Below are 19,141 nucleotides of genomic sequence, written 5' to 3' on the forward strand. Positions count from 1 at the left end.
AAACACGCAAGCAAAATGCACTTAACTACATACGGAAATAAACATGGAACTGTAAATTTACTAAATAAGCACACACACAAAACTGAATGAGCACGAAAGCCTGTTAATCGCAATGTTTTCACGGTCTGTCATCACGGCTCTTAATTCCCTTCATCACTCTATTTTGGATTGCCCCACATAAGGCGATCTTCATTTCCAATTATCTTCTTTGAAACCCTGGTCTTTTAAAATTTCTGGCCATCACGTACTCCAAAATCAAATGCTACGACCCTAGATCCCAATAGAAGATTCCTGTTAATGGTATTCAACTTGGACTGCCTGTAAGCGTGACACTGTTGATGGTTAATCAAACATTATACAGGTATTAAAGGTAAATTTACACATAAGTAGATTCTCAGTATGCCTGTCAAGCTGCCTAGTATGATACGATCAGCATCCTTTGTGAAGCATTACCTTCACTTAATCAGTTGTAAGATCACAGAAACTCTCGAATAAAAGCACTGAGCTCCAGGCGTCCCATTAAAACAATCTTCATCTGTTCATGCATTAAATCTACACTCATGAAGCCTTTTTCTTGAGCCATCACAATGCTGTCTTGGAGAACGCCTTCAGAGAATTCCGTAGGTATGCAACTATCACCTGTAAGACTTGAGGTTCTCACAGCGGTGAGTATGAAGATATCCGTCTTCTGGGTTATTGCGCTGTGTAGTCTGGTCGATGTTAACCAACGTTTCAGAGACTACACAGCGCAATAACCCAGAAGACGGATATCTTCAACTATCACCTGTTGGTGAAGATTGCTAGCACGATTGTACAGTGCTGCTTCCTTATTCTGGCAGTCTGAATGTGAACTGCTTCTTCCCCAGCAGCACTGACAGTGCAAAAGAATTTGGGAGTTTGATCTGCATTCCCTATAAGAGAAAGCATATAACTGAGTTGCTTTCTCAGTCACATCACGTATCTATAAGAAGAGAACAACTTTTCTTCATATTGCTCCGGCAGCATTTGGGAAATAGACGTTCTTCTTCCAGTGGTTAAAGAACCAATGATAGGTGACTTTAAATTCAGCAGGCAAAATGTCCATTTCTCTTGCAATTTTGCTTGCTTCCAGCTTTCTCATTCTGGCCAAAAGAACAAAACCTATTACCTATATAACACATTTGTACAAATCAGTTTCTACTAGTGAATAAACATATTTCCTTCAGAAAATTGTAAACCAGTTTTTCTATATATTATGCAGGTGGTCCCCTCTGCTGCATCACCTTCTTACATTGGCTTCGTCTATGTCAAAATGTCTTCCTGCAGTATGTCTTACCACGCCCTTCAGCACACCAAAGCACTTGTACCAACTCAACACTAAACAATCAGACACAAAGTGAAACTTTCGCGGCGACTGAAGTCGATGAAAGACTCCCGGGTCACAAGCCGCATCAGGCAGAAGATACGGTTTATTCGCGATTCAGCAGCCTGACGTGGCTTGTAACACGAGAGTCTTTCATCAATATCAGACACAAATTTATTCCAAAAATTAGAAATGATGCTCATTGCTCTATGTTTTTTTTTCCAACACAGCTCAAAATATTCCTATGTACAATCTTTACATAGAACTCCAACCCACAAGCAGTGTTGCCTTTTCTATAATTTTAAGAAATAAAGCCAGAGTTCCTTACACATTAAAATTCTACAGTTAACCTTCTGATCTGCATTGTACTACATCATTCATTGTTAAACATAAAGCATGTTACTCTTTTTATAAACAGCAAATACTGTTAGTTCCTTATCGCTTGGTGTTCACAAGAACTAAAATCCTACTCCATGTTTCTAATTTAATTTTCTCCTTCTGAGCACTTGATTTTTTTGTGGTCTAGCGGTTAGAACGCTGGCCTTGTAATCCTGGGGTCTCGGGTTCGATTCCCGGCGGTGCCCGAATTTATAACTTGTGTTGGGCAAGGCCGTGGTCTAGGCAACACGGAGTTTTCCTCCGTGGCATCCCAACAATTACTCCATTCACACACAGAAGAAGGCAATGGCAAACCACTTCTGGATCATCTGCCAAGAACGTATATGAACAGGTCCCAGTCCGAGAAAAGGATGGAAGGATCCTGTTCATATGGACCTGTCGTCAGACAGAACACTAAATAATAATAATAATCATCAAAACACCCTCATAACCACTAATAATTATGTGAGATTTGAGGTTCCCACAGCAGTGATGATATTGATGATGATGATGTTCTGGGTTCTGGTGCTGTGTGGACTGGTTGGCAGATGCCAAAATGTTGACACGTCCACATGATGCTAAAACCCAGAAAGGCATCATCGTTAACCATAAATACAATCTGCAAATCCAGTTTTAAGGTACTGGATTACTTGTAGCTTAAGCTTGTGTATTCCTCGGCCATATTTCACTATTATCAAATAAAACTATTTGCAATCATGATGAAACTACTACTAAACATGGCTTTAGGTCACTAAGAGACACTGCGCAAATACTGCACGACAGAATGTGCAGTGCAAATAGTTGTCATAGAACTGCTATAACCAAGGTCTTTTGAACTTAAAAGATTTTCACTTATACTTAAGAGAAAATTTAACTTAGAAACTTTGACGTGACATAGTAGCAGCATTCTATTCATTCTTTATTTTCTTACTAAAATTCAAGTACAGCTTATACAGGCTGTTTCACAACTAGTGTTACACACATCAGAGAGTGATTATGGAGGTAATTTTGAGTAAGAAATGTTAATACAACATTGGTTCTGCTTCCATTGTGAAACTATGTTGGTTTCAAGGCAGATGCAAGGTAAAATAAATCAGAGTAATAGTCAGATGAATTTATTGTTATATTTTATAAGATATATCTTATAACTGTTTAAAATATCTGCTATGGTTTTCAACCAACAGCCTTGCTCATTACAAATGACAATTCCTGTGGGTTGTCTCTTTCATAAGATTCCGTAAAAACAAGTCAAGTAGGGTTAGAGGTCCACAGATCTCAGTGGCCAAGGCACTGAACAAACCCAATAATTTTCATAGCAATGACCACAATCTGCAGCACCCAACTGTGCCGAAAGAAATAAAATGCAATCTCCAAAGGTATATCATTAAAACCGGCAATTCATTTGTCACAAGTTCAGATAATTATCAGCAGTTAAACGCTGTTCCAACACAAATGGTCCAATCAGCTGATCTCAAATCAGACCACGCCAAACATTCTCACACAGAAGAAGGCAATGGCAAACCACTTCTGATCATCTCTGCCAAGAATGTATATATGTATGAGCAGGTCCCTGACAACCTGAAGAGGTTGGAAGGACCCTGTTCATAATATATGGACCTGTCATCAGACAGAACACTACAAATAAAAAAAAAAAGTGGTAACATCTTCAACCCAAACCAACACCAGTATCGTCAAGTACCAAAGTACACACAGGAAGGTATTGTAATTTACGCATCTAAAAACACCCACAGCTCTGCGACGCTTTAATCACACTCTGATGTAATGCACACTGGTCGTGAAACATCCTGTATATGCGCGTGGCTTATATTCACATAAGTAACCACTGCATTACCAGTATAATAAGCGCAGAGGACGTTCACAGCTAACAGAGACCTTCCAACTGACACTATGAGCAACCTCAAATCAGAAATTAACTACTCCGTACACAATATGAAAAAGAGCCTATACACCCAAGCTGTCAATTTGAAATCAATCTAGTGATACCAACATAAAAAACTGAACTTGTTTCTGAAAGATACTTCAGGAAATTAATTCTTGTTTCCTGTGGAATAGTCTGCGTATAGTCACAGGCAAAACCAACAAAACTTACCAATATGGAACTGGAAATACCAATGTGAAAAACAGTGTTTGCCTCACAAAGAAAAATGGTGATGATGGTAGACCTTTCCTACTTATGTTTAGTTAAGAGAACATATTATTAAAACCTAAACTGAACAAAATCAGTGATAAAAAACATAAATATTAAACTGTTGTTTCCACAGCTGATGCAATGCACAACTTTACTTGCATTTCTTTCTTCATTTCTCGTGACCGTCAGAAACCCAAAAGGATCTGACCCAACTTCTATTGACGTATTACAAGCCATCCAATCCCTGCATGAAAATTACCCATACACTAAAATAGGACATGAAATGAGGCGTACATTTGTTTCAATTTGATCAACTGACAGTATGTTAAATTACAACAATCTTTACAAGAATCATTAAAAAAAATTAAAAATTAGTGAACGCAATCTTTTACCCCACATAATACAAAACCTTCTGATGCATCTTGCAAGATAACGCAGATTAAAAAAACGTCTTGCTGCATTCATGCGCAAAATTACAGTCCGATGTCATGTGAACCTGAGCGAGTAACTGAGAACAAAAATAGGTCATCACACAAGCACATACTTGTTAGCATAAAGATCCAATATAATAGCATTATAAAATCATAAAAAGGAAATATTTAATTAATTTTCTTTTTACTTAACTTCCAATTATGATACAAAGCAGACACCACATAAGCCTTAGACAATGATTAATGCCTCACTTAAGTTACACTCTTTGACAAAGAAAATAAATAAAACAAAGACTTGTGGTTGACATGACAATTAAGATTCTTTTCTGTTCTTTTGGGTTGAGGCTGCGTGAACCTCTACAGACAGACAATACGATTCAGGGTCCACGTGTCGCAAATCGGAACAACATTCACAAATAAATAAAAGGCCCTGCAACTTGACAAAACTTCGAAAGATAACACTTCACTGGTGAGAATGAACAAATGTTCCAGCAGCTTCTAAGCCAATTCGCTGCTAACACAAATTTATTCCACCTGAGGAAGTTAGGAGGAGACTAAATTCCGGAAATGCTTGCTACTTCTCAGTCCAAAATATTTTGTCTTCCCGTCTGATTTCTAAGAACCTGAAAATTAAAGTGTACAAAACAATAATTTTGCCTGTTGTTTTGTATGGGTGCGAAACATGGTCTCTCACTCAGAGGGAGGAACACAGATTGCAGGTGTTTGAGAATCGGGTGTTGAGGAGGATATTTGGGCCTAAGAGGGAAGACGATGGGGCGTGGAGAAAACTGCATAATGACGAGCTTAAAAATCTGTACTCCTCCCCCAATATTGTCAGGGTGATTAAGTCGAGAAGAGTGAGATGGGCGGGACATGTAGCGCGCATGGATGGGACAAGAGGTGTGCACCGGGTATTGGTTGGGAAGCCTGAAGGGAAGAGACCGCTGGGGAGACCTAGACGTAGATGGGAGGATAATCTCAGGCGGGATCTATGGGAGATAGGAGTTGAAGGAGACTGGATTTTGTTGGCCCAGGACAGGGTCCGGTGGAGGGCTTTGGTTAATTCGGTGATGAACCTTCGGATTCAGTAAGCCATCTAGTTAGTTAGTTTAGTTACGTGGCAACAATCATCTGAGGGCAGACTTGGGGATGGATAACAAAAACATGAATCTGTTAAACAAAAACACAAGGCAGCAGAACAGCGAAGAAGAAAGAAGGGTGGTCATCCGAGAAAAAGAAAGAATTGAAAGAAATGAAAAATACCTAGAGAGAACAGAGAGCACACACCACCTAAGTAATGTTTGAGATCCTTACAATCACTTCTCATGCCCATGGCTAGGCACTTCTGAAGGCGGCAGTACTGACACCGATTTCTGTGGTGTTTAGTCACTTCACAGCTCTTGTTCCCACGACACTGGTATCCCAACTGTTTACGAATTGAGCGTTTAAAAAACCCTTTGCAACCTTCACAGCTAATTGCACCATAATGCCGACCTGAAAACAAGATAAAAAAAGTATAAAAATGTTAAAATATCACTAAACTGACATAATTTGAAACTCTTTTACAATAAGTTTTTTTTAAAATACTGACATTTCAAGTGTGTGTTAATTTAATTAACGTCAAATCGTGAGAAATTTAAGGTTTTCATGGAGGTGACAAAGAAGATGATTATCCCTTGTAGGTTCTGCAACCATGTGGACTGCTCAGTATATGGCAACGTTTCGGAGAAGCGTACCATCTCCATCTTCAGGGCTGAGTTGACAATGCTGGGAATCAAGAGGGATTATACAGGACTGCAGGAAGGGAAGTCCGACGGAATGGGCCAATCACATCAATCCCAATGTCGGTGGTGGAAACTGATGTCACTGAAGAAATTTCATGACATGATAAGAAGGTGGGAGTATACATTGTCCCTCTCCCCCTCAAGACCTGAAGATGATGGAAGATCCATCCTTTAAATCATTTTTTTTTAAAAAATAATTAACATTTCAGCTGGCCTTAGATAAAGTATAAAATAAAGATATAAGTAATAATGCAAGATATTTGTATTCATAGATATCTCAGTTCAATGTATCAGGAAATATAAAATCCCAAGGTATTTCATGGTTTTATAAATTTCCTGTCACAGAAATGTTACATTGTAACAAGCAAGCCATGATTTAAACCATCCAAGTTCTTCCTGACTGACCACGCACATCCTCACATCTCATAAGGCACACCGTAACTTCCGCAGTCTGCCCAGTGGTTGTATACCTCGAAGTGACAAGAACAATATAACGCTGCCAATCAATAACATATTAGAATACTTTGCACTACCATGCCCAAACCTAACAGTTTAACAGTGACTGTAGCAAATTAAAGAATCTAATATCTGGCATTAAACTTTATTTGAGGCATATATATGCAGTGATGTGTTGTATATATATATATATATACACACCTGATGCCCTGTCACCACACACAACACACAATTCAACACCCAAACATAATGAGCGCACTTTGTCCTGCACCGCAAGACCTGCATTCATATCTATGTCCAGCATTTGCTCCATCTACATTGGCTAAGCTTTGTGGGGAGCAAGGGAAGCAGTCTGGAAAAGAACGTAACAAGATTCAGTTATTCATAAGATAATATAGTTGCGTCATATTGTGAAATTTAATTAATTATTCGGTTTTTGTCCGTCTAATCACAATTCATATTTTAAACGTAACGAAAATGAAAATACACAAAATAAATGGGCCACTTTTACATATATAGGAAAAGAAACCAAATTCATAACAAAACTATTCAAAGAAAACAAATTAAAAGTAGCTTTCAAAACAAAAAGCACAATAAAAAACATCCTTAAACAAAAACCACCAATAGACATAAATAATAAATACAATTTACCAGGTATATACAAATTAAAATGTAAAGAATGCCCATTAACATATATAGGTCAAACTGGCCGCACATTCACACACAGATATAAAGAACACATTGTGGCAATAAAACATAACAAAGATAACTCATCATACGCCAAACACATTCTGAATACCGGACATGCATATAGCACAATAACAGAAACAATGGACATTCTAAAAATAGTACAAAATAAAAGACATAGAGACACAATAGAAAAATATCATATACAGCAAACATTTAAACAAAACATTTGCCTAAACGATAATAATATTTACCTTAATAACCCCATCTTTAATGCCCTTCAGAAGCTTGACCCCACCCCCAACAACCACCTTTCACTTACTTTCTCTACAAGCAACCGCGATCAGTAGTGAGCCACATCTGTTCAGATACGTTAGTGCTTCCGGACACATTAAGATGTATCTACACTCTCATCTTTGGTATGTTCAATTTTACTTTCCAATATATTATTTCATTTCTATATTCTTTCATATTCATTAATATTTCTTTAAATCATTTGTATTACAGGCCGATGTAGAACATCAAAAAACATTCACTCCAATATAAAAATGAATCTGGAAGTGAACATCACCAAAAAAAGTTGCATATCAGAAATTGTAATTAAGTTTTAAGTTTATAATTTTAACTTTTACACCTGAAGATGGTTTATATAGAAACCGAAACATGTTGTAAAAAGATGTTCCAATTGTAAATCGATTGTTCGATGAGGAACATAAAATGATATTTTAATTATCTCAATTGTAAATTTTAAAATATGAATTGTGATTAGACGGACAGAAACCGAATAATTAAGATTCAGTTTCAAAATGTATAAGATTGGGGACAACTTTTTTTTCAGTGAACACACAAAAACACACACACACACATTACTTGGGAAATATACATCTGACAACGATAATCTGCGACAGGTCAGTCAATATTATTTATATTTTAAAAATATTTAAAATAATCCTCACCTGGTTAGCTGTGAAATGATAATGCAGAAATGTTTTTCAACACTGGGACCATGTAAGCAGATCATTATGAAAGAAACACGGTGAATTCGTCCTTAGTTTGCAAATTCCAGTCAGACACAGGCATTGTCCGATATTCAGTGATCAGTGCTGAAACAAAGTTAGGCATACAATACACTTGAAAAGTGGTAGATGAGTGTATGGTTCTGTGGTGTAGCATCCTAGTGCATTATCTTAATTCTTCAGTATGACCTCTGAAACGCCGGTTGACATCTACCAGATTACACGGCATAACAATCCAAAAGATGGCAATCTTCATACCCACCGCTGTGAAAACCTCAAATCATACATCTTGATTCTTGATCATCATTTTCAATTACCTTTATACACTCTCACTGTTCATTAGTTTATTTTTGTTGAACTACATGTTTCAGAAGCAAATTGTTTTCTGGACATAATCCATCATCCAAGATTAAACAAAATCAGTAAAAACCATGATGTTTATGAGGCTGGAGTCTATCTCCATCTTCAGGTAAAACCTACTCTGTTGGGCCCAATCGATAGAGCTAATCCTTATCTCCGTGGTTTTTATTGACTTTATTTAATCTTGGACAATGGACAAAGTCCAGAAAACACTTTGCTTCAACAACACGCCATCGTCAGACCTTCAGACTTGAGCTATGTGTTTCAGCCCAATATTGCCATCACCAGGTTCAAATAAAAGTTTGAAGTAGCTGTAAAGAACTGAGATTTTTTTTAACTATCACTTTGTCTGAAATAATACTGGGCTGAAACATGTAGTTCAATAAATATAAATTAGTGAACAGTGTACAAAAGTGTCTGTGAATAATCACCAAGACTGAATGCAAGGCATTAGATTTTCAAATGTAAATTAAGAGCAGACTAATTTATACAATGCTTGTTAACAAGCAGTTGAGAATCTGTTGCACAAGTCTCAAAGCATAAAACTGGATAATGCTTTTAAAAAACAAAAAGAAGCTGAAATGCAGAGTCAGCAACCATTTTTACGGTAGGATTCAACTTGGACACAAGTCCTGAAGATGGAGACTGTACGTCTCTCTTGAGATGTTTGTATCTGCCTAAACGTCCAGAAAACCAACCTGAACAATTATCCAGAATTAGCTTTCCTTTTCTGTTCAGAATTACAAGAAAGCATAGAAAAGCAAGGAGATACCATAAAAAATTAAAACTATGCTGGATGAAGCAGTGAAAAGTTGTTAATTTTGTCAAACCTAATCCTTTGAATTCATATACTTTGATGCCCACTGAGGGGACAATTACATCATCATGTGTGTGACTGTCTCACGGAAGAACATTTACCTACTTGAATTTTTCAATAAGATATTAATATTTCTCAGTGATGAAGCATTACAAGGAGGGAAGTTTTACGGCCAGCTATGCTGGCATATCATATCTTTACCCGTTTGAGTTACCTAAATTTGAACATACAACAGCAATTTTTACCCCAAGTGAAAGTAAAGTGAAAGCCACATCTTACTACTCAGCATTTGCAGAGTTTCAACTGTTTTCCTCTTCTTAAAGCTAATAATAAGTGAATTAGAGATCCATTTCATAGACACATTAAAAAGTGTAAACAATTGAACTGAAAGTGAAGAAATTTGTTGAGCTTTCATGTGACATCTCAATTAAGACAAGTTTCATTCAGTGCAAATTATCAGGTTGTTGGTTGCCCGTGAAGAAAGAGAACTACGCACTGGCATCCAAAGCACTGGACAACATATTTATGTGGGCAGATTTATTCCTGGTTGGATTTGAGGTTTTCACAGTGGTGAGTCTGATGATGGCTGTCTTCTACTCTCATGAAGGAGGCAGCAACAACCTCTGAAACTTCAGTAAACTTCTACTAGACTACATGTTGCTACAACCCAAAAGGTAGCCATCTTCTTCCTGGTTGCTTATGTACAATCAAAATACAGGAATCATATAAATGTGCAACATAATCTATGTTTAAAACGGTCCCTCAGAACCTGAAATTCAGAGTGTATTATAAGAAAAGCAACACCAAATAAGTAAGTTTTCTAATACTGTTTTTATGGCATACTCAGTTACATATGTATTTTATTTGATAGTGGGTAACGAGATAAGAAAGTTCATTATTAGAAAATAAAACAGTTCTACAGGCAGACAAAAATCTTAAAACAAAACAAAACAAAGCATCGTGTCTATGGGAAAATTAACAATAAAAAGGGGAGACACACTCTACACTCTATGGCGCAGGAAATCCTTTGAAAAGTCGACTGTATACTCGGCTTGTCACAGAAAGGCCCACTTTCTTATTGAACCTGAAGGTTCATCATCATTTTTGCAAAGCCAACCACCAGACCCTATCCTGAGCTACCTGCAACCAGTTCACTCCATAGATTCCTATCTCCCTAAGGCCCATCTTAACATTATCCTCCCACCTATGCCTAGGTTTTCCCAGCAGTCTCCTACCTTTAGGCCTTCCAACCAACACCTTGTAAAAGCAAGGAAAAGAACCACTGATATAAATATCAACAAAATAGTGTAACATTTCACTTCATACAAATCAATCCTTTTGTGCCAACTCAACACAACTCGCTCTTATTTCCCCAAACCTCTTGCAGTGGTCGCTGAACTCTGGCACTGTATGAGCCGCACCAAGGCGTTCAGCAATTGAAATCAAGTATTGGCTATCTTTTTCCAGTTTCCACAGAAATAAAGTAAACTCATTAAATGTTTTCAATTTTTCATTTTTCTTGCAATGTCTCATCTACTTGTGTGACACTAGATTTTCCAGATGTTTCCAAAAAAAAAAAAGGATATGAACGAACTAAATGCAGAACCCAAAATAAACATTCAGTTGTCAAATATCATACCCGATATCAACAGATTATTCGCATGTCATCAGGCTCAACCATCAGATTAAATTTGGAAGTAGGTTTATTCTTATTGTTATTATCTTCTGTCCTTGCTAGGTACAATTTGTTGATGACTGTTTGATTATCAGTATTACTTGAGAAGTAAAGCTGAAAATATTATATGACACCATATCTTCCTCCGGTAACACTGATGTAAAAAGTCGATTCATTTTAGTGTTACACAAATAACACCATATGCTACAGGAACTGAAAAAGTTTGGGTACCACTGCTCTAATGTAATGTTCTCAATTTATTTAATGATTAGGTACCAGAAGCACAGACTGTTCAAAGCTGACCTAACCTGTTACTGAACTACTTAGAGTATTCTGTATTACTACCTGAGAAGTGGGATGGGCAATGAATAGTAAAATTCCCCTAAAATGCTTAATAATATGCTGTCAAATATCCTGATTCATGGTCTCACCTGTAGAAGAGGGTTCAAATTGACAGACTTATTTTAAAATGTCCTTTCCATATAACAATATGAAATATTACGCAACACTTGTGATAACATTTGAATACGATCATAAAATAACGTCAACATTTAAAAACAAATATAAACATGTGCTGCAATGTTTCGAACTATTTTACAAATACAACGTCTAATTAATTTTCCTAAAATATACAGGATTTTACTATAACCTGCAAAGAACACACAATGCTAACTACTGATGTCACTTTTAGATGAGAAAAGGTGTGCCGCTAGAATATAAACAATTTTATTATTTTGAAATTCTTGGTTGCATTAGCAAATCATATATTTGTGGTAAAAGTTCCAGTTTTATATTATCTGACACCATCAGAGGTTATCAGTAATGCGGTAGAAACTACACGCCAAAATGTGAATATGAATTTCTTGGATCCTTTCACCAAGTGTACAAAAAGTGTCCGATTATAAGTAAAAACAACGAAAACACATATCCAAGTTCAACACTGCGTATTATGACAGTTTATTTACTTAACAAATACCCAGCAAAATATAAATGCATATTTGGAAGGTGTATCACTCACCTGATATATAGTTGCGAACTTCAAATCTGTTATAAGGTGAAAGTTCATGACCTTCACTTACACACATGCCCTGTTACGACTACATCGCGTCACGGTAGCTAGTGGCAGCTTTTACAAAGTTGCTGATTGGACCAAGCAGATCACATTAGGTCATATACTGCTATCTGAAAAGAACATACATACACAAGCAACGGAACACTTAAAATATATTTATAATTATGAAATCCCGAAAAACTTGCAAAATCTTAACATCAACTAAGGTCAGTAGATTTTATCACGTTTTTAGAATTAAGCTGTACATACGTCTTTTCTGAATTAAAGTGTTGGCGACACTGAAACCTAAACCGTGACTCGTGAATGTGGGTAAGAGTTTTGTTGATTTTTGGAGTCTTTTTTTCGTTGGGTTTTACTGAATGTTGTAGTAAGTGATATTCGATCATGGAACTTGGTTAAGCGCCTAATGAATACCTTATGAAATTAAAGAATGGCCTTTGTATGACTTATAATAATTTGTCTTGATCGTGCTATGATGTAAATTGCAGATGTCATACAACTTAGAGGTTATGTCTGCCTTGAAAACCTGAAAGAATTAGTGACACGTATTGATATGTGAGAGTCTTGGTGTTTGTTTTCCATTTCAGTAACCAAATTATGGCCTGTCAGACTGGCACTTGAATTTTGATCCAAACGGCAAGAAGTGCTACGGGTGATGATGTTATTTGCCCATCATTAAACAATGGAACTGGCGGAGGCTTAGAAGAAGGAAGGCAAGGAAGTAATTATGTTGACAAGGACTGGAATTAATGTGTTCCAAAGCAAAGATGTAATTAAGAGATTTATATTCAGTATAGCTTTTGTATTTGTTCTGTGCTGTATATTGCATCCTAGTCGTTTTGCATCGTCATATTATCCTTACATAAAATACTCTGATATAGAAAATGAGCTCGAACCATCACCACATGCCTTAGCATTGGTGAAAGAAAGTGATAAACCTTTGTGTTCACTTATTCCCAAAGAATTAGAGACATCATTACAGTACCCTAATGAATCTGTAAGGGAGTATGATCTCAAGTATCTAGCTCACATGCATAACATTGCAGAAGGTGGAGCATGGGAGCCGCCACAATGTATATCTCAACATCAAGTCGCAATTGTTATCCCCTATCGGAACCGTACTCTGCAGTTACAGATATTTCTGTCTTACATACATCCATTCCTCCAGAAACAAATGTTAAATTACCGTATTTTCATTATTGAACAGGGGACAAAAGGGGCTTTTAATCGTGCCAAACTTCTCAATGTGGGTTATGCTGAAGCTTTGAAAATATTTCCCTATCACTGTTTCATTTTTCATGATGTAGATTTAATTCCTCAGAAATTGAGTAACATGTATGCCTGCACTCATCAGCCCCGCCATATGTCTTCCAGCTTAAACACATTTCGTTACAATTTGCCTTATGAACAGTTATTTGGTGGGGCAGTTGCCATACTTCAGAAGCAGTTTGAACTGGTAAATGGTTTTTCAAACTATTTTTATGGCTGGGGAGGAGAAGATGATGACTTTCAAAGCCGAATAATAAATAGAGGCATGACACTGTGTCGTTTTCCACCAGATGTTGCGAGATACACGATGTTGTCACATGTGAAAGAACTGCCAAGTGACAATCGGTTTCTGAATCTCAGACTGGGGAGAGAGAGGTTTGAAACTGATGGAGTGAACACACTGAAGTATACCGTCATCAAACTGGTTTATTATCCTTTATATACCTGGGTGTTAGTTGATTTATAAACAAAGCTGTCTCAGCTTCTGTCACTTTTGATGACTGAAGCAAGTAATTGAACAACTTTAGAGAAAGTTTCAGTGATCACTCATCTTGAAATCTTATATGTGTAGGGCTATTAAAATGTGAACTTAATTTATTATCACCCCGTCCACAGTTGTGCAATTACAGCTTCAGTTTATTTTATTCTCTTAATGGACAGACCATATGTACGTGTTCAGTCTTGGTTTTCACTGCATAATAAACATATACAGGATCATACCAGGAAATCTTTCCCAATTCCACAACAGATAAATATGAGGGTGCCTATTAAAGCTCCTCCCATTCGAATCAGCAATTGTGTTGTCTCGGAAAATATCACAAAGGTTTTTCTATAAATCTGTTATTTTCTTTGCCCACTTCAGTCGCATGTCATGCTGACGTGTGCAATAAAGCTGCAGACAAATACTTTGTTCATTATAAAACAACACTTTACAGTACATTATTTTAGCTTTGTGTCTGTCACATGCTGGACACAATCTTATTGATACTTGTTGTTGCAAAAGGTTCTGCCACCATTTAATAAGTTTTCGATTAAAATTAAAATTGCTGTCTTCCTAAAATAGTGTAATTTCATTTAAAATTTAAGTACCTATAAAATATTGGCTGATAACACCAGCTATTAGTGTTTTAAATGCGACATGCAAAGAGCTAACATACGATCACAGTCACAAGTAGCTTTGACGATCTGAATTGTACATATGTTAGTCCTTATATTGGTTGTGCAGTTATGTGACTTGTACAGCTTTTAATGTTGTTAATTTGTTATAGTATTTAAAAGTTGTATATAGTTATGGTGTTTATAAGTGTATGGCAGTTATCAGTGAGATAAAATTTATATTTCTTGCCTGTTTCTGCTAGTCAGTATCTGGTATTATGTATGGTGTCACTTCATATCACTGCTCCAAACAAATTAATTTTTTAGTGATAAACAGATGCGATTTTCTTTCAGCAGACTGCTGGCTGGAGAGCCAGGCGACATGGCTATTTTAAGACAGATGTTGAATTAATATCAAATAGATATAATTTTGTAACCTATCATATGTGTACATAATGATCTGAATTATTTCATAGCGTGTATTAATAGAGAATGTTTTTTCATCATATGAAGATATTTTCTGTAACAAGACTGAAAGAAAAACGAAGTTGACAGGTATTGTTAGTAAATATATTATAAATAACAAGTACACCATTAGGTCACATCATGTGTCTGCCTCAAAATGTTTTGGCCTTTTGTCCCATTTTGGTTAGCATTACGTGATCCATAATAAAATCAACTGTGTAACCATGATTTGGTGATGTAGTTCAATGAGTTGCAAGTTCACAGTAAAACATGTGACAGTTTGAATATTTTGTATCAAATTCCAAGACATTTCGCTCGGTTTCACGATCTGTGCACGTGAGATTTAATGTTTCCACAGTGATGATGATGGGTTTTGGTGCTGTGTGGACTGGTTAGTAAGTGCCAATGTTTCAGTGAAACTTACTATCTTCATCTTCAGTATTAATTTTGTTCTAACATAAGTCTTCCTCTGCTCATAACCTCAGTATTAGACAGTGTCAACAAATAAGATAAGATAGTATCTGGGTGCTTCCACGGAAATCCCCAGACATCATGTTTCGTCTGCGAGAGCGATCAAGCAGATTTTCACTGTAACATTGATCAGCCCCACACTGGGAGTCATGATGGCTTATTCATTGGTCTGACTGGCTCTGGACATCTCGTGTCAGAATGGCTCTTGGGCCTAACTAGCCGCCTCGGTCACAGGGTTAGTCTGACCACACTCCACCGTCTAGGAGTCCCGAATATGTGCAGAATTATCATATGCCAGGATGATACATTCGCTAAGCAGTCTGCAAGGTTTTTAATAGCAAATGACTGAATTTGTGTTGTTAAGCATTAATACATCTCTGTTGGTTAGAAAGTCAAGAGGAATCCCATGGGAAACACTTCCCAGAAGACAGATGTGTCTTAACTTTTACACATAATTCTGCATAGTAAAAGGAAAAAGTGATGTCTAGACTTCAATTTATGAATATGTTTCACAGTTCTAAAAACTGTTTTCACAAGCCTGCCTCTGAACTTTTATATCCTTAATCTCACTGTATCATTGTCTCTTTACACATTTATACGTTGAACAAAATAACAAATGTTCATTTTGAAATTATCTCATCATTGAAACTCGTATACATACAAGGTGACTGACTGTCTTCTGACTGGTAGAAATTAACTGCCATTGTAGAGGTGCCTACTACCTCCATCATCTCAGCAATCAGTAATCTATGCCTGAGAAATTTGGGTCAGATGCAGGAGCAGTGAGGACACACAGCAAGAAAGCTGATAGGTGGAGGGGACCAGAGAGCCTTGGGGAGGGGGGGGGGGGAAGCTAGAACTGTGGAAGTAGAGAAGAAGCAGAATTAGTAGAATGAGGAGGACACGAAAGAGCTAACAGCCACAACTTAAAATGATGATACTGTCACAGCCTGAAACTCAAAGTCATAGCTTACGTTAATGAATGTAATACAAGTTGAATTTCAGTTTTTTCTGTGAACTTAATATGTGATCATATTCCCGCTAACTGATTATCTTGACAACGGTTAGGTGCCACGATATGTCGGAGAAAATCAGATGTGTCAGAACTTCATAAAAATTTGGTCTGAATCGATATGTTATTTTAAATACTTTTGTGCATGTATTAGGAGACTGTGAGTGCTGTGTGCAAGGAATAAATAAATTATATTGTGAACTATTGTAGAGATCTGTATTAATATTTATCATTCTCACCACGAAATACTCGATAATGAAGTTGAAAGAGAAGTTTCAGTGACATTGAAATGTATGCTGCTAGATCTTGAAATCTTAAATTATCTTCCAAACCCTTGTGGACTTATGTCACTGGGGTAACAGTGCCAAATTTCTTACAATCTGCAGCTGGCATTAGCATTAAGATTTGGTACTTTTAATGATTCTGAGGTTGTTAATATGTTAAGGCAGGTACATGAAATGTTCTTTAGAAACATGTTTTGATACTACTTGTACTTAATACTGAATAAACATCTTTACAACATGTTGATACACTGTAATGAAATTTTTGTTTATGTTTTGCAACCAAAATCAGGCACTTGAAATGTTCTAAATCCCAAACCAGAAGTGATATAAGTGTTGTGTTGGCATCATAATTCCCATCTTTCTTAATCTCCTTGCATTTATCCTTCCATTAATTACAATTATGTATACCAGATACTCAGGGGTTATGAACCCACGGAACGCAGGCCACATGCAGACCACCGATAAGTTTTATGTGGCATGCTTAATTTTTTTTTTTGTAGTGCTGTGTCAACCTGTGTGATGAGAAATAGTCACCTAATATCAGAAGGCAAATATTGTTAACCCCTTAAATGCGTTACCATTCATTCTGCGCGCACTGTGGGCTTCATATGATTCTCAGAGCAAACTGACTGTTTCCTTGAACAATACCAACCAACTCTTCTACTAAAAGAGATTTCTTGTGCTTTCTTTGAGTAAGAACAGAACTGGACTTTGGGCTTCAAAGGGGTAATGACAACTGACTACCTCAATAAATCTAGAAAAGTGCTCAAGTTGATAATTTTTCAGCACAACCATCAAATCCTACCCTCGAGGAGGGGGGATGAGGGCGAGTACCCAGCGCCTCAAAACTGAGTCTTTCTGGCTATGGTATGGTAACCCAGACAGAAGAGTCCCTGGTCCTCCAGGTTGGGGGTTGAGCGCAGGGCTAACAACCCAGCCTTGTAAAAAAGAATAAAGTTTATAATAATTTAATGAATGAAACCGGACTGTCCTCACGAAGACGAACATTAGCAAGGAACAAGGATAAAAATATGGTACTAAATATTGGAACGTGGAATGTGCGCACTCTGCTACAAGTAGGAGCGATGAATGGTATAGCTGATGAAATTATAAAATATAGAATGGAAATTGTCGCTATACAAGAAATTAGATGGAAAAATAAGGGAGTAATAAATAAGGTAAACTTCTCCATATATTATTCTGGGAAAGACGATAGGCAAGGACAATGTGGAGTAGGATTTATTGTTACCATACAAATGCGTAAGGCTGTGCTGGCCTTTATGCCAGTAAGTGAAAGAATATGTACACTTAGAGTAAAAGGGAAACTCCATAATATAACCCTTGTTAATGTCTATGCACCAATCGAGGGGACAGAAGAGGTGGCAGTAGATGGTTTTTATGATGAATTGCAGTCTGTATGTGATAAAATTTCGAAACATGACATGATAATAGTACTTGATGATTATAATGCGAAGCTTGGGAAAGAAGAAGTCTATGTCAAACTATTTGGAAGGAATAGTCTACATGAAGAAACTAATAATAATGGCCTAAGGGTAGCACAATTTGCAGCTGCAAATAATTTAAGGGTCATGAGCACATTCTTCCCAAGGAAAGATATTCATAAGGGTACTTGGAAAATTCCTGGAACAAATAATTTTAATCAAATAGATCATATATTGGTATCTAGGAGATGGGCGACAGATGTGGAAAATGTGCGCACATTCCGAGGGGCAAATTCTGATTCGGACCATTATTTAGTTTGGTTTAGAATGAAGCAAAAAATATCTATGGTTATGAAAGGGAAAATGGAAAGAATTAAAAGATGGAATGTAGACAAATTAGAAGACAGTGGCACAGTACAGGAGTATCAATATAATTTAAACTTAGAATTACAAAAGATAGAAAAGGGCCTAATAATGAAGATGAATGGAACTGCATAAAGAATGCCATTTTAAATACAGCACATATAACTGTTGGAGAGACAAGAAGATCAAGAAATGAAGATTGGTATGATGATGAATGTAGATCGGTCGTGGAACAGAAGAAGCAAGCTAGAATGAAATGTTTACAGCGAAATACGAGAGCTAATAGAAATCTTTATAATGAAAAACGGATATTGGCCACCAGAATATGTAGAAAGAAGAAAAGATAAGCGTTAGGAAGAAAGATCGACAGTATGATAAAACACCATCGTAGAAATAAACGTAGAAAATTTCATAAGGAGCTTAAAGAAGTAACACTAGAATACAGACCTAAGGCTGTAGCATGTAAAGAAAGTCAAGGAAATTTATTGACAGAGAACCGTGATATTGTTAATAGATGGAAAGAGCATTTTAGTTGTATCCTGACCGGAAATGTAATTGAGACAGAGCAGCCAT

The 19,141-nt window shown here is 36.7% G+C and overlaps 2 protein-coding genes across 8 annotated transcripts in view; one reads left to right on the forward strand and one right to left on the reverse strand.

Annotated features, from left to right (window-relative positions):
* The window catches only part of Hr78 (Hormone-receptor-like in 78), a 25,738-nt gene extending 13,486 nt beyond the window's left edge, over positions 1-12,252 (reverse strand). For 2 of the 5 annotated variants that reach the window (XM_087354587.1, XM_087354586.1), the window contains exons 1-4: positions 12,114-12,252; positions 8,184-8,330; positions 6,742-6,892; positions 5,615-5,794 (exon numbers count right to left, since the gene is read on the reverse strand). In XM_087354587.1, coding sequence (XP_087210713.1) covers positions 5,615-5,794; positions 6,742-6,853 — 292 coding nt within the window. In that variant the 5' untranslated portion in view covers positions 6,854-6,892; positions 8,184-8,330; positions 12,114-12,252. Of the gene's footprint in view, positions 1-5,563; positions 5,795-6,741; positions 6,893-8,183; positions 8,331-11,526; positions 11,647-12,113 lie in introns of those variants that run through there. The other 3 variants (XM_087354585.1, XM_087354583.1, XM_087354584.1) reach the window with 3 other exon arrangements.
* On the forward strand, positions 12,235-17,005 carry LOC110831915 (beta1,4-N-acetylgalactosaminyltransferase A). 3 transcript variants are annotated; one of them, XM_022068416.2, is made up of 2 exons: positions 12,235-12,373; positions 12,755-17,005. In XM_022068416.2, exon 2 carries the CDS (start codon positions 12,895-12,897, stop codon positions 13,900-13,902), a length of 1,008 nt encoding a protein of 335 aa, XP_021924108.2. In that variant the 5' UTR covers positions 12,235-12,373; positions 12,755-12,894; the 3' UTR covers positions 13,903-17,005. The 3 variants fall into 3 exon arrangements, with proteins under 3 accessions (XP_021924108.2, XP_021924109.2, XP_021924107.2); XM_022068417.2 differs by lacking the exon at positions 12,235-12,373 and adding an exon at positions 12,408-12,476; XM_022068415.2 differs by lacking the exon at positions 12,235-12,373 and adding an exon at positions 12,448-12,534.
* The last annotated feature ends 2,136 nt before the right edge of the window (positions 17,006-19,141 follow it).

Source organism: Zootermopsis nevadensis, unplaced genomic scaffold, assembly GCF_977971745.1.
Source record: "Zootermopsis nevadensis isolate Lab colony 2312 unplaced genomic scaffold, Znev_1.0 Znev_ptg000023l, whole genome shotgun sequence".
In the NCBI taxonomy this organism is placed as follows: Eukaryota; Metazoa; Arthropoda; class Insecta; order Blattodea; family Termopsidae; genus Zootermopsis; species Zootermopsis nevadensis.